Here is a 12,750-nt window from a genome sequence, read left to right as displayed (position 1 = left end):
TACAGGCTTGGAGCAAAATAAGACCACTAAAGGAAAAGCACCTCCGAAATTCTTAGAGCAAAATGAGAAAAATCGAGTTCCCAGAGCTGCGACGTCAAGAACGGAAAGAATATGGCCTGGAGGTGTTATTCCTTATGTCATAGGAGGAAACTTTACTGGTAAGACATTCCCTGTGTGTGTGTGTGTGTGTGTGTGTGTGTGTGTGTGTGTGTGTGTGTGTAAAGGAAATCTATTATACAGGTCATGTGTTTTTATAGAGTATTACTATAGAAAGTATACTATCAAACATGGGGGGGGGGGGGGAAAGGGCTCAATTAACCTGGGTTGCTAATTTGTAACATCTCTGAATTTGAAGTAAAATATCTTTAGTCTTTCATTTTAGGGTCTAAAGTACTATGCCGGATTTTATACTGTTTGAAATTTACTTTGGAAGGCAGCGTCTCTGCGGTGACAGGAAGAATGCACACACATCCCTAGAGTCTGTCTGCACATATTTGTAGAGCTAGTGGGTCTCACCCTCTGCTTATAAAATGAGTGTGGATTCTGAGCAATGACTCATGTGTGGTGCTGTGAACCAGGCACAGTTGACTTCAGTGCTGGCTGGAACCCTGACTGCCAGCCAGGATGGGGGAGCCATCACAAAACACGCCTCCCTGAAAGCCCACACTGTTTTATTAAAGTCATGAATTTTTCCAGGCAGCCAGCGAGCCATGTTCAAGCAGGCCATGAGACACTGGGAAAAGCACACATGTGTGACTTTCACTGAGAGAAGTGATGAAGAGAGTTACATTGTGTTCACCTATAGGCCTTGTGGGTAAGTAGAGAATGGACTTCAGTTTTGAAGACTAAAAGGGGAAGGCTGATAGGCAGGATCCCTTTCTTCCTGTTTGCGTAGTACGTTGGCCAAGAGACAGTCTGAGTTTTGCATAAGAAAATTTGCATTCAGACAAAGGTATTTTATGATCACTGGGCTTTGTACCCCTTTGCAGGTTTCTCTTGGTACAGCAGTTTTTCTAGAATTCTGCCTTTTGTGTTCAGAAACTTCACTGTCCATGTCCAGTCTCCCTGGGAAATCTAAGCAGTTGGTTTCTACTACGGTTGACCATCATGTCATTTGGTCTCTGGGTCCTATGTTGGGACTCAAGTTCCTCCCTGTAGCATCTCAGACAGTTAGGCCAATCTACCTGCTCCCCTGTCTTAATTTACCAAGTTACCACCACGAGCAATTGCCTTCCAAGCATGCTGAGGAGAGCAAGATTTTATACTTTCTGAGATTCTTTGGTGTTTTCTTCTACAATAGTGTTTCACAAATGTGCTTACAAAATAACAGATGCTTTCTTAAACATTATTTTAAAAAAAGAAATAATAAAACAAGGACATAGCATTTAAAGAGGAAAGTGTGGGGATTCAGTAGGAGTTGGGGAGGAAGTGGGAGGTAAATAGGATCAATTTATATGTATATATGAAATTATTATAGACTATTACATTGAAATAGATAATAATTTTAGGAAGTTGGCAAGATGTCCCAGAGAGTGAATGTGTGTACAAACAGACCTGGTTGCCCAAGTGGTCTCCAAAAGCTACATGCTGTAAGCATAAAATCAGCTCCTACAAGATGACCTCTTCATCTCTCCATGTGCACCCAGTCATGTGCAGTTCCTCATTGACACAATGAATAATAAATATAAACATTTTTCAGGTAAAAATGTTCTGTAATTTCTGAGATTATATTTTAGTAGCTACTTCTACAGCAGAAGTACCAATAGCCATAATTGTTATTAAACTAATTGAGTGCATTTTCTAAACTTCTTTAATAGGAAAACTGGTACTCTTCTCTTTATAAGTGAATATTCATTTATATTCAAGAACATTTTATGCCTGACTTGTAAAAAAAAAAAAAAATCCCAACTTCCTTCAAGAAACATTGAGGACTTAGAGTAAGGGCCACATAAGCTGTGTCCGTCTTCACGCCCCCCACCAAATCTCATATTTCAAGCTACAATAGTAGCAGCTCTCCAAGTAGTGGCAAACACTTCCAAAGCCCTTCTATTTGGACTGGAGGGATGGATCAGTGGCTCAGGGAAGTCACTGCTTTTCCAGAGGACCTGAGTTTTGTCCCTAGCACACACATCAGCACAACCTGCAGATGCCTGTAACTCTAGTTCTAGGGGATCCAATGCCTGTGGCCTCTGTCGTTACCCGCTCTTGTGGGCATGCCCCCAACCCCACATATACACAGGATTAAAGAAGCAATAAAAAAAAACTCTAAAAAAGTGTCCTCTCCTGGAAATCTTCAAACTTTTCTCCTGTGTTTGGAATCAATTTCCATTTCTATCTAGAAACTGCTCGATTTGTTTTCTAGCAGTACTTGGTAGTGGTTCCGTCTGTTTTTGGTTCTCTCTGACCAGAAGGCACACACGGTTGGACTTCCTCATTTATGATGTTCCTAACGGTCAGTAGAGAGATGTTGTGGCCACGAAACCCAACCATCGTGAACATCCACACCATTACAAAGTGTTTATTTTCCTTTTTTTCTCTTTTTTTACTTGGAAACTTCTGTCCTTTTATTGAACTAAAGAACAGTGATTATGGCCATGGGTAGTTAAATTGCTTTAGAGTCTCTAGATTTCTTTATTTTTTTAATGTAATTTTTTACAATGGAAAATAGACTTTTTTTCATACAATATATTCTACTTAAGTTTTCTCCTTTCCCATATTCCTTGCAGGTCCTCTCTATGTCCCCTCCCACCTGAATCCTCACCCTTTTGTGCTCTCTCTCATTATATAGTGATCTAAAAAATAATAATAAATATTTGTTAAAGGCTCTCAACAAAAATGTTTTTAATGTTATTTCATTTATTTTGAATTTATTACCTGAAACTCTTCTTGACACAAGAATTTATCTAACTGCGTTAACTATCTAAGTACTCTGTGTTCATATACAGAAGTCAAAATGGTTACTTAATTCTTTTGGAGGAAATACTCGCTCTATCATGCCCCCTTTCCTATTTAAGGGAAACATACATAATTTCAGTGAGTATGGGAGTGAGTCTATCACATTATTTTTACTTTTCCCATGTTTTTCTAGATGATTTGACTTTAAAAAGTAATGGATTTCAATTTTGGCCTGAATGGCGTTAAGAAAAGTTAAACATCATTGTCTCCAGGTATTTTTGGATAGTGCCATAAAGTATTATCTATTGTTCAGTAATTGAGTAATGTTTCCTTCAAATTGCTTGAGTTTTGGCAGGGTAATTTTCACTTACCTTTGAAGCACTTTCTTGTTCTTGTATCTGTTTCATATTTCAAACATCCAGATCTCTGTACTTCCTTCTGACTGTCTACTTTTAACAATCACAGCCCAGTTCATGTATTTCTAAATACATAATATGTTTGGATTGTGGAGATATATTGTGTATTCCAATATATTGTGTACCATAATAAACTTATCTGGGGATCAGAAGACAGAGCCAGCCTATTGGTGAAATTATTAAGGCCACTCCATGTAGTTAAAAGGAGATTTATTTAATGGTGTCACTTACAAATTAAGGGATAGGTAGGTCGCGGGGTCTGGGGAAGGTGTATCGCAGTCCAGTGGTGTTCTCTGGAGCTCTGCTTGGCCCACCTCCACTGTCCAGGGTCCCTGAACCGAGTGAAGGAGCTGACCCATCCAGATCTCAGGTCTCCAGGCACCTCCCTTGGTCCCGCCTTGTAGGCGTGACAGTTGCCGAAGTCTTAATGGGGGTTGGAACTTCCAGATCAAAGCTGGAATGACTACCCACTACACCAGCCACTAAATTAGAAATATCAGTGGTGGCACACATCTTTAATCCTATCACTCAGGAGGCAAAGATCCATCTGGATCTCTGTGAGTTCAAGGACGTACTGGGAAGAGAACCAGGCATGATAGCACATACCTGTAATCCCAGCACTTGAGATCTCATGCCTTTGCTACCAAATATTTGGGAAGCACACATGCCTTTAATCCCAGCACTAGGAAGGAAGTAAAATGGCAGAGCACAGAAAGGTGTATATAAGGCATGAGGAAACAGAAAGTCTTGCTCTGGAGGTTGAGGAGTTGGTAAGGTGAGGTCGGCTGTGGCATGTTCTGTTTCTCTGATCTTTCAGCTTTCACTCCAATATCTGGCTTCAGATTTTTTTTAAATTAATAAGACCTTTTAATATTTGTGTTACATGGATCAACACATCTTTCCTCTTTCCCATTCTTCAACTTTATAAAGTGTAGCTCTGCTTTTGTTTGTAATACACTGATATTTATATACATTTTATTATCTCTTTAAAGTTTCTCATTTCACTTTCATCCTTCCAGACCAATTTTCTCCACTCACATCTTTTTGATTTTGTTCATAGTTTTTTTTTAAATGCCCTTTTGAGGTAGGTGCTGGGTTTAGAATGTAAAAGAAGAAAATAGATTAGACAATATGAAAATATGTCTCTCGGCACAAGACAATTCGTTCCTATGACAAAACATATGGTGATGGTGTGGAGACCTCAAAAGGGGTATAATGGACAAGTGCTCCTGTCCATGGGGCTCTATCCTGAGATGCAGTTAACATACCCAGTGAGACTCCACTGAAGGAGACTCATTTTTTCTCTGCCAGTGAACATCAATTGCAGACAGCTGCTTCTTTGTTAGGGATGGGAGCCTGTGTCCACTTCCCCTCTCACAAAATGAACTCAAGGATATTTTTGTAGACTTTGTCTCTGATGATTTGGGAATGTTTTGTCTTACTAATCTTTTGTTTGTTATTTTGATTTGCATTTTGGTTCTCTCTCTCTCTCTGTGTGTGCGTGTGTGTGTGTGTGTGTGTGTGTGAGAGAGAGAGAGAGAGAGAGAGAGAGAGAGAGAGAGAGAGAGAGAGAGAGAGTTGAGTGGGGAGGAATGTGGGGAGGCCGCATATGAGAGAAATTGAAGGAATGGAAAACATATCAAGATATAAGGTATAAATATTTGTTTAAATAAAAAAGTTTAAATAAAAAAAAAAGAAGAGAAAAATGGGAGAGTTGAAGATGGATGCTCCTAGAGATTCCACAGGAGAAGCCTGGGCAAACAAGTTCAAACTAGCCCATTCTTCCATTTTGCTTAGTTTCTAGTTCTAGAAATGGGCATTAATATATGCATGGAAATGTCACATTAGTCCCCACAGATGTGTAGAGTTACTATTTGTCAATTAAATAATCAGGAGATAGTAATGTCTCTCAGTTGTGAAACACTTGCCCTGCAAGGCCCTGGGTTTGATTCCTAACAGTTCAAAATTAGCAACTAAGTAAAACTGAATAAATAAAATAGCAAACAAATTTTAAATGAAATAAGATGAAACACCATTGCCTTATTCTTTCCTTGGTGGAATTCTTCCCCAGACTTTGTTGTCATCCATTTTTAGATGCCCACAGTGAGATTTTGTTCCACATGCAGTGGTCACAGTTACCTTACTTCAGCTTGCTCAAGTAATGTATTTATCTTTGTCAAGGACTAGGGCATACACTTTACCTTGGTGTCCCTCATGGCACCCACATATTGTTTTACATATAGGTGACCATGAAAGTATAGACAATGTCACCATTATTTCAGCCTCATAAATTTCTTAAACAGTAAAACACTGTGAGATTTTATCTTTTACATCAAGATAATTTAAAGAGTTGCAAATTACCCAGACATAATTAAAACTCATCTGTGTTTCTAAAAATCAGACATTTTACATTTAAAAATTTTTTGGTTTTTTTTGAGATTTAATTACATTTCTCCCTTCCATTTCCTCCCTCCAAATCCTCCTATATACCCTTCCCCACTTGCCTTCAAAGTTATAGCCTCTTTTTTTCATTATATATATATATATATATATATATATATATATATATATATATTCCTATTATAACCTGTGGAGTCCATATGCTACTCCTGTGAAAATCCGACTTCTGAGTGCCATATATAAATGTAATTGTCTTTGAACCATTTTCAGCAGGAACTAATTTAATCTCCCTTTCATATTTGAAAAAAAATTAATCTGAGAACTTACAATTTTCAATGAATGGCTGTTATAATCGTGGTAAGTATTATAAGAAAGTTATCAATTAACTGTAAAGTATTTTTAATGGAAATTATTTAATTTGTTTTGTGAGAGATTTTTGTCACTAAATTTATTAATTTAGTCTAATGTCCTTTATCTCTTCTACTTCTCTATTACCTTCTTCAGTAATATTTGTCTACCTAATTCTCTTTAGCAGCTGTTAAAAAAACCAACTACCAAGTTAATTTGTTTAACTGCTTTCTAGGTTTTATTTCAATATTTGAATTTTGACTGTTTGCACTAAGATCGTAGTGAGTTTATCCTGTGCTTATTTTGAGTCTCTGCCATTCTGTGCCACTTTCATACTATATTTTGGGTTACAGCATTGAACAGAAGGTGTTTTCTTTCTGCAAGAGAATAATTTCACTTCGAAGATTGTACTAGCCCAGATTCTTGCGTGCAAACAACAGAGACAAGTTAATTTAATGACAAACAATTTATTAGTTGGTTTTAAATGAATTCTTGAACTATACTGAGGCAAAACTGGAGAGCCAGGTTGATGGGTGAACCTCAGAAAGAGTCCTGTTAACCCCTACTCTACCTACTGTCACCACGGGAGTCTCATCTCCCCTTCCTGACTTAGGTGACCTCATTTCCCATGAAGTATTTGTGGAGGCTGTGCCACATCTGAGACTCTGTTCTGTGAGCTAGAGCTTGTGGGAGTCTGGTCTCCTAAAATGCTTAGATTCCAGAAAAGGCAGAAAAGAAAAAAAAAATAACTGAAAAAAAAACCCACAATAAATTCTCAGAGGAAAGGTAAATGGAGAAGACTGAAGGTCAAATTTGTGCAAAGACTTGAAGAAGGTAGAGAAGAGAGGTTCTCTTGAAGGTTTGAATTTCTGATGGGATAGATAGGAAAAGACAAGGAGGAATGAGTTAACTCCATATCCAAGGCAGAGCACAGGGTATGGATATAGTGAAGTGACAATATGGACAGTGGTGAGAGATGAGCTATATGTGGGAAGATTTATGGGTATGAAGATCATTTAGAAGGCATCAAAACAAATGGCCCCTCTGGCTCGGTTGCTTACAGCAACAAATGCTGTTTACTAACATATGCCCATCTAAGTCCTATGTGCAGTCTCATGGAAATGCCTCACTCTGGTCATAGCTCTTCTTATGGCAGACCAAATGGTAACCACATGGTCAGCCACGTGTTGGCTCTTAACTGTTTTCTCCAGAAATGACAGTTTTGGCTTCTGTGATATTGTCCAGAGTAAGCCATGTAATGAAACCCAGAATTAGTGGAATAGGGACTTGTAATTATCAGCCAGAGATGGGGGATGAGTATTTTTGAGCATGGACACAATTTACCACAGAGTTGCTGAATAATGGCATAATCGGACTTGACATATAAAAACTATCATGATGTTAACAAAACATGGTGAAAGTGAGGTAAGAAAGAACAGGAGAATAATTACTGGACAGCCCAACACGCCACATAAGAAATGATAGATTAGAAAAGGGCGCTGGCATTGAAGTCCACGAGAGGTGGATGGATTCTGGGCTTAGCTTAAAGGTATAGCCAAGAGGATTGACAACTAGAAAGAAAGGGAGGCTTCGGGATTACTGTTGGTACTTGAACTGAGAAAGCCAAAGAAGACTAAAATTGCCATCAGTTTTCATCAGGATGAGTTAACCAGTGTGTGGAGAGGTGGTTTATTTATTTATTCTTCCACTGATTAAGAACTAAACTGGGGAGATACTCAGTGAAGTATTTACTATTCATTGATGTAGAGAAGCTGAGGAAGATGGGTCGATATTTCAGCAGGCTCTGCAATACGTACTGTCTTCTGTAAGCACCTTGCTTTGGATGTTTGTGCCAAGTCAGTGAATAAAAGGAGTGGAGTCTCCCACCCTCTTGTATTTAACATTTTAATGGGGCACTTGAAATTTTGTGGTCTAGGACTTTCTGAAAATACAAACTAACTAAAAAATTGAGTCAGTTTAGTGAAGATCATATAGTGATTTAATGAAATAATTGGAAGTAATTTGAAAGGAATCACAAAAAGGTAAAAGGAACCCTAGGTTATGGATCGACAGAAAGAAAACTTTTATGGTATTTTGGTATGTAAACCTTAAACGAAAGCCAGGAACAGGAGATTTTGGTTACTTTCTATAATTTAAGGTGAAATGAAACTCTTTTATATGTGGAAATTGTTTTTTTCTGAGAGGGCAGGTTAACCTTTGATGTAAGAAATCACAAATGAATTAGATATGAAATGGGAAGAACCAAATAGAAGAAAATAGCATCAAACTTGATTTCACTGGAGACTAAGACAGTGTTTTGATTAAGTCGTGCATTTTTGAATTTCATGTTACCTTGTCATCACATGCCTTGTACTTGTATAAGCATGTATTTAATGAACTTTAATGTCTAGAATTCTCCTGTTCCTAAGAGTTTTAGTTAGTCAAGGATCAAAGTACCACATTTTTCTTATTTCCCAGGGCCATTGAAAATAATAGCACTATGAAATAGGCACTGTGAAATCTGTTTTTCCTTTCCACTATGAAACCCATCTTATTATGGGAAATTGCTCTGGGTTCAATTATGCCAAAAAGGGTGTTTTAGGATTAAATAAATAGACAGCCTTTCTGTCCCTCAGAATTCCTTTTGCAGAGTGCTCTGTTCTCTGGATATAACCAGCAAGAATGACTCAACATGGGTAGCTTAATTGCTATATAATCATCAGATATTTCTGTCTTCTTATAGTTGCTTTAAAACAGCAAATATTTTAGTTTAAATCTCCAAAGTTTGAAAAAAACACCAATCATTTTCTAAATGAAGTAAGTTTTGAGTACTTGAGCAGTTACTTTTTAGTATGTAGTAAGCATCTGTGTGTGGATTGCATGTATTATTTATAAAACATACATGGGGTAAAGGAGATAAATCATTAATATCACTGTTCCCCCTACCAGTTATCCAAGGCTTCTATTCCTGATGTATTAACCTTAATTAGTTGATATAGCACTCACAAATAATGAGTATAAGTTAACATCTCAAATTGGCTTAGCACACACTAAAAATGTAGAGACGTTTGAAGTTCAAGTAATTAAGTAGGAAAGAATAAGAGGGTGAGGGACTACATAAAGATTTATATTTGTGGAAAATTAACAAGACTGTCCAACTGAAAAGAGTGAAATTGAAAGAATAAAATCCTTTTACATCATTTGAATAATTAATTTATTGTATTGAAAACTTAATAAACCAAAAAGGCCTTTGACAGTGTCTAGTGCCCTGTGATTCCCAACTTCAAGAACAACTATTTGCTATTGTCTACTGTAGAGGATAGTCCAAGAAATTATTTGCATATAAACTGTAATTATTAATGGTTCTGATGAAATTTATTTGCACTTATGACTACAATAATACTGTTTAAAACTTACTTTAAAGTAGATATCTTGTGTGTGCTTGCTCTTTTAAGTGTATGCAAGATTGTCTGTCACATACACACACACATGTGCATGCATAGCATGTGTAAATGGATAAATGGATCCTTATTCTGAATGAAAAACATCAAGTATGTAAAAGCATTAATAAGTTGAAGAAACTGTACACTAAATTGTTCTCGAGTGTCTGACATTCTGTCTGACATCAAGGGCACTCCTTGAGTAGTTATACAAAATATTGCATTCTAATATTAAAAACTTATCCATAGACAGAGGTCATAAAAGTCTAATAACATTTGCAACAGCTGTCAATTGGTGATTCTCCTTCATAAGTTGTCACAGTCCACACAGTGCTATGTTACTAAGCACCATGGTCTAGGTAGCTTATATACTGTGAGCTTTCTGGATTTGTGAGGACACTCTTTGGATGTTAAATGAAGGTGCTTATGCTGTGTCCTTACATGGTGGAAAGGTGGAAGGTGACTAGAGCTTTCTTCTTAAGGGCTTTAATCTAACTAGTAAGTACTCTGCACTCATGTCCACTTTTTTTCAAAGCCACACTTTAAACAAAAGCTCACTAGGGATTATATTTAGACTTATGAATCTTGGGGAGACATTGCGATTGAGCCTCCTCTTCCAGTTAACTACTAACTGTAGGGAATTCACCTATACTTAACTTTTGTAATATCACATTTATTTGTTTGTGCATGTGTGTGTTAATCTGTGTAGGTGTGTATGTCATGGCACACAGTTGGAGATCAGAGAACAACATCCCAGAGTGGGCCCTCTTTCTCTCTATCATGTGGGTCTTAGGAATCAACCACATACATTCAGGACTGGAGGAAATCTTGATCTTTTCATCCATCCTGTGCCCCCCCCCCCCATTTAACATTTGTATCTACTTTAGTTTGTGTGTGTGTGTGTGCATACAGATGTCTGGGTTGATGCTGGGAACTGTCCTTAATGATTCTTCCACTGTATTATTGAGTCATGGTCTCTCAATTGAACCACAGAGTGACCCATTGGATAATCTATATCTCTGTCTAGCTTGTTCTAGTGATTTCCTGGTGTTTGCTGTCAGAAGCTAGGATTACACTGGTTTCTAGGCCCATGACATTTCCGTGGGTTCTAAGAATCTGATCTCTGTTCCTTACATCTGCAGTGGCATGCACTTGACCCATGAGCTATGTCCCCAACCCCTTAATTAACTTTTAAAAAAGCATTTTCTCTGTTTCAGAATAATTCCTTTAGTAAGAAGTTTAATTTATATTTCGATTATCCAATGTCTTTCACAGATGGATTTTTTTTCTCTTTCTCTAAAGGATAAAAGCAAATTTAAAATAAAGTAGTATTGGATTATTGGCAGATAACTACACTGATAATGTAATGATTATAAATGCAGATATTGAAGGGTAAACATACCTTTCATAAACATCATATGTCATCATTATCATAGTTGTCTCTGATATAACTTCTGAACACTGTAAAAACATGTCAAAACTTACTTTCTAATATAAAGGTAACTGCCAGGCATTTAATTAATGGGAGAGTTTGATCATTCAAGAATTTAAACTCACTAATAAAAGATTGTCCTGACTCAGGATGTGTTGGGCTCTATAGTATATCACTGTTGTTTTCTGGGCGTTCCATGCTGGCATGTCTAGTTGTCTGCTCTTCACAAGTCCTTTCTCTGCTGTCCACTTTTTATAGATGCTGCTCCTATGTTGGTCGGCGGGGGAATGGCCCTCAGGCCATCTCTATTGGGAAGAACTGTGACAAGTTTGGAATTGTTGTTCATGAACTGGGCCATGTGATAGGCTTTTGGCATGAACACACCCGCCCAGACCGAGACAACCATGTCACCATCATAAGAGAGAATATCCAGCCAGGTGAGAGCTTTGGGGACCTGCAAGCTTACATTTCTAAACCATGCAAACCTTTCTTAATGTAGTATAGTCAACATTTTACTGTATTAAAACTTGTTGTCTCTCAGCTTTCTTTCCTAAGATAGAGCTATTTTATTTTAAATATGGATGCGTTTCATGAATGGGTATGAGCTCTTGAGCAATAAGCTGATAAGACTTAATCATTTTAATAAACTTTTTTTTATACTTAGTTCTTTGATTTATGCTGTATAGACTTAAAAAGGGTTCAGGGCTTGCCATTATGTACTATACCTACAGGAACCGATGCTGGGCCAGGTATAATTTCTGGAGAAAATTCCAGTGAAATGAGTCATTCCCAAGATAATCTTAATAGTTTTTTGGAGATTTTTCTTCTTAGACATGAGTATACTAAAGAAAGATTTTTAAAAACATTTTCACTAGTTGAAATATAATTTATGGTAAAAATCTAATTTTCTCTTAGAGACTTGTGAGTAAAAGTTTATATTTCTTTCAACTCTCATATTCAGAAATACCAGTACATTTCATTTGAAAAAATTTCTAAGTCTTGTTTGGCATTTTGTGGTATTATGTATTTTAAGTGTAAACAGAGTCATAATGGGTCTTATTTTCTCATTCATTCACAGTCAATTAAAGGACAACGTTGAATTTCTGAGGGCATTCTGTAATAATAGCATTTATGTCTTTGTTCCTCATCTGTTTCAGTCTAGTTACCACAGCATTAGTTTGTTGAGATACTGCTATGAAAAATCCAAAGCTCACTGTGAACTCCGTGGATAGACACAGACGTGCATGTGTGAAAAGGGAATCTTGGGCACACTTTGAAAACACTGCAGAGTCTAAGCAAAGCATGACGAATGTTACTTTCAGTAAATAAAAACCGTTGTCACCAAAGCTAGAATTGAGAAAAACTGAAAAGAAAAGAAGGAAACAGTGAATTTAAAAGGTGGTGAAATATTTAGGCTGCAGCATATCATAACACTTTTTAGCTCTGTCCTGCTGCTCCATGGCAAATTATAAGTGGGGGATTGGTTATTAATTATTAATTGCCCATGGAGGTTAGATAACCAAGAATCAGAATCATCTGTACAGGTCTCAGAAATGGATACTTGGCCCTGTACTGGGGAATAATTGAAGGACTGAGTCCTAGTTACTTTTCTCTTTGCTGTGATAAGACATCCTGACCAAGGCCCTTTATAGAAGCAAGACTTTATTTGGAGCTCACTGTTTAGAGGGTTGGAGTTGTAATGCATGGTCATCATGGCAGAGAGCAAGGCAGCAGGCAGAAAGGTGTGGCAATGGAGGGCAGCAGGTAGAAAGTTTTGGCAATGGAGCGGTAGCTGAGCGCTTACATCTTAATCTGTAAG

The 12,750-nt window shown here is 37.3% G+C and overlaps 1 protein-coding gene across 1 annotated transcript in view; it reads left to right on the top strand.

Annotated features, from left to right (window-relative positions):
- Positions 1-12,750, top strand: part of Tll1 (tolloid like 1) — a 183,510-nt gene that overhangs the window by 90,842 nt on the left and 79,918 nt on the right. The window contains exons 4-6 of the mRNA XM_052752355.1: positions 6-158; positions 697-814; positions 11,190-11,368. Coding sequence (XP_052608315.1) covers positions 6-158; positions 697-814; positions 11,190-11,368 — 450 coding nt within the window. The remainder of the gene's footprint in view (positions 1-5; positions 159-696; positions 815-11,189; positions 11,369-12,750) is intronic.

Source organism: Peromyscus californicus, unplaced genomic scaffold (assembly GCF_007827085.1).
Source record: "Peromyscus californicus insignis strain IS unplaced genomic scaffold, ASM782708v3 Scaffold_23__1_contigs__length_62951481, whole genome shotgun sequence".
NCBI classification, from domain to species: Eukaryota; Metazoa; Chordata; class Mammalia; order Rodentia; family Cricetidae; genus Peromyscus; species Peromyscus californicus.
This window is presented reverse-complemented; position numbering and strand designations above follow the sequence as displayed.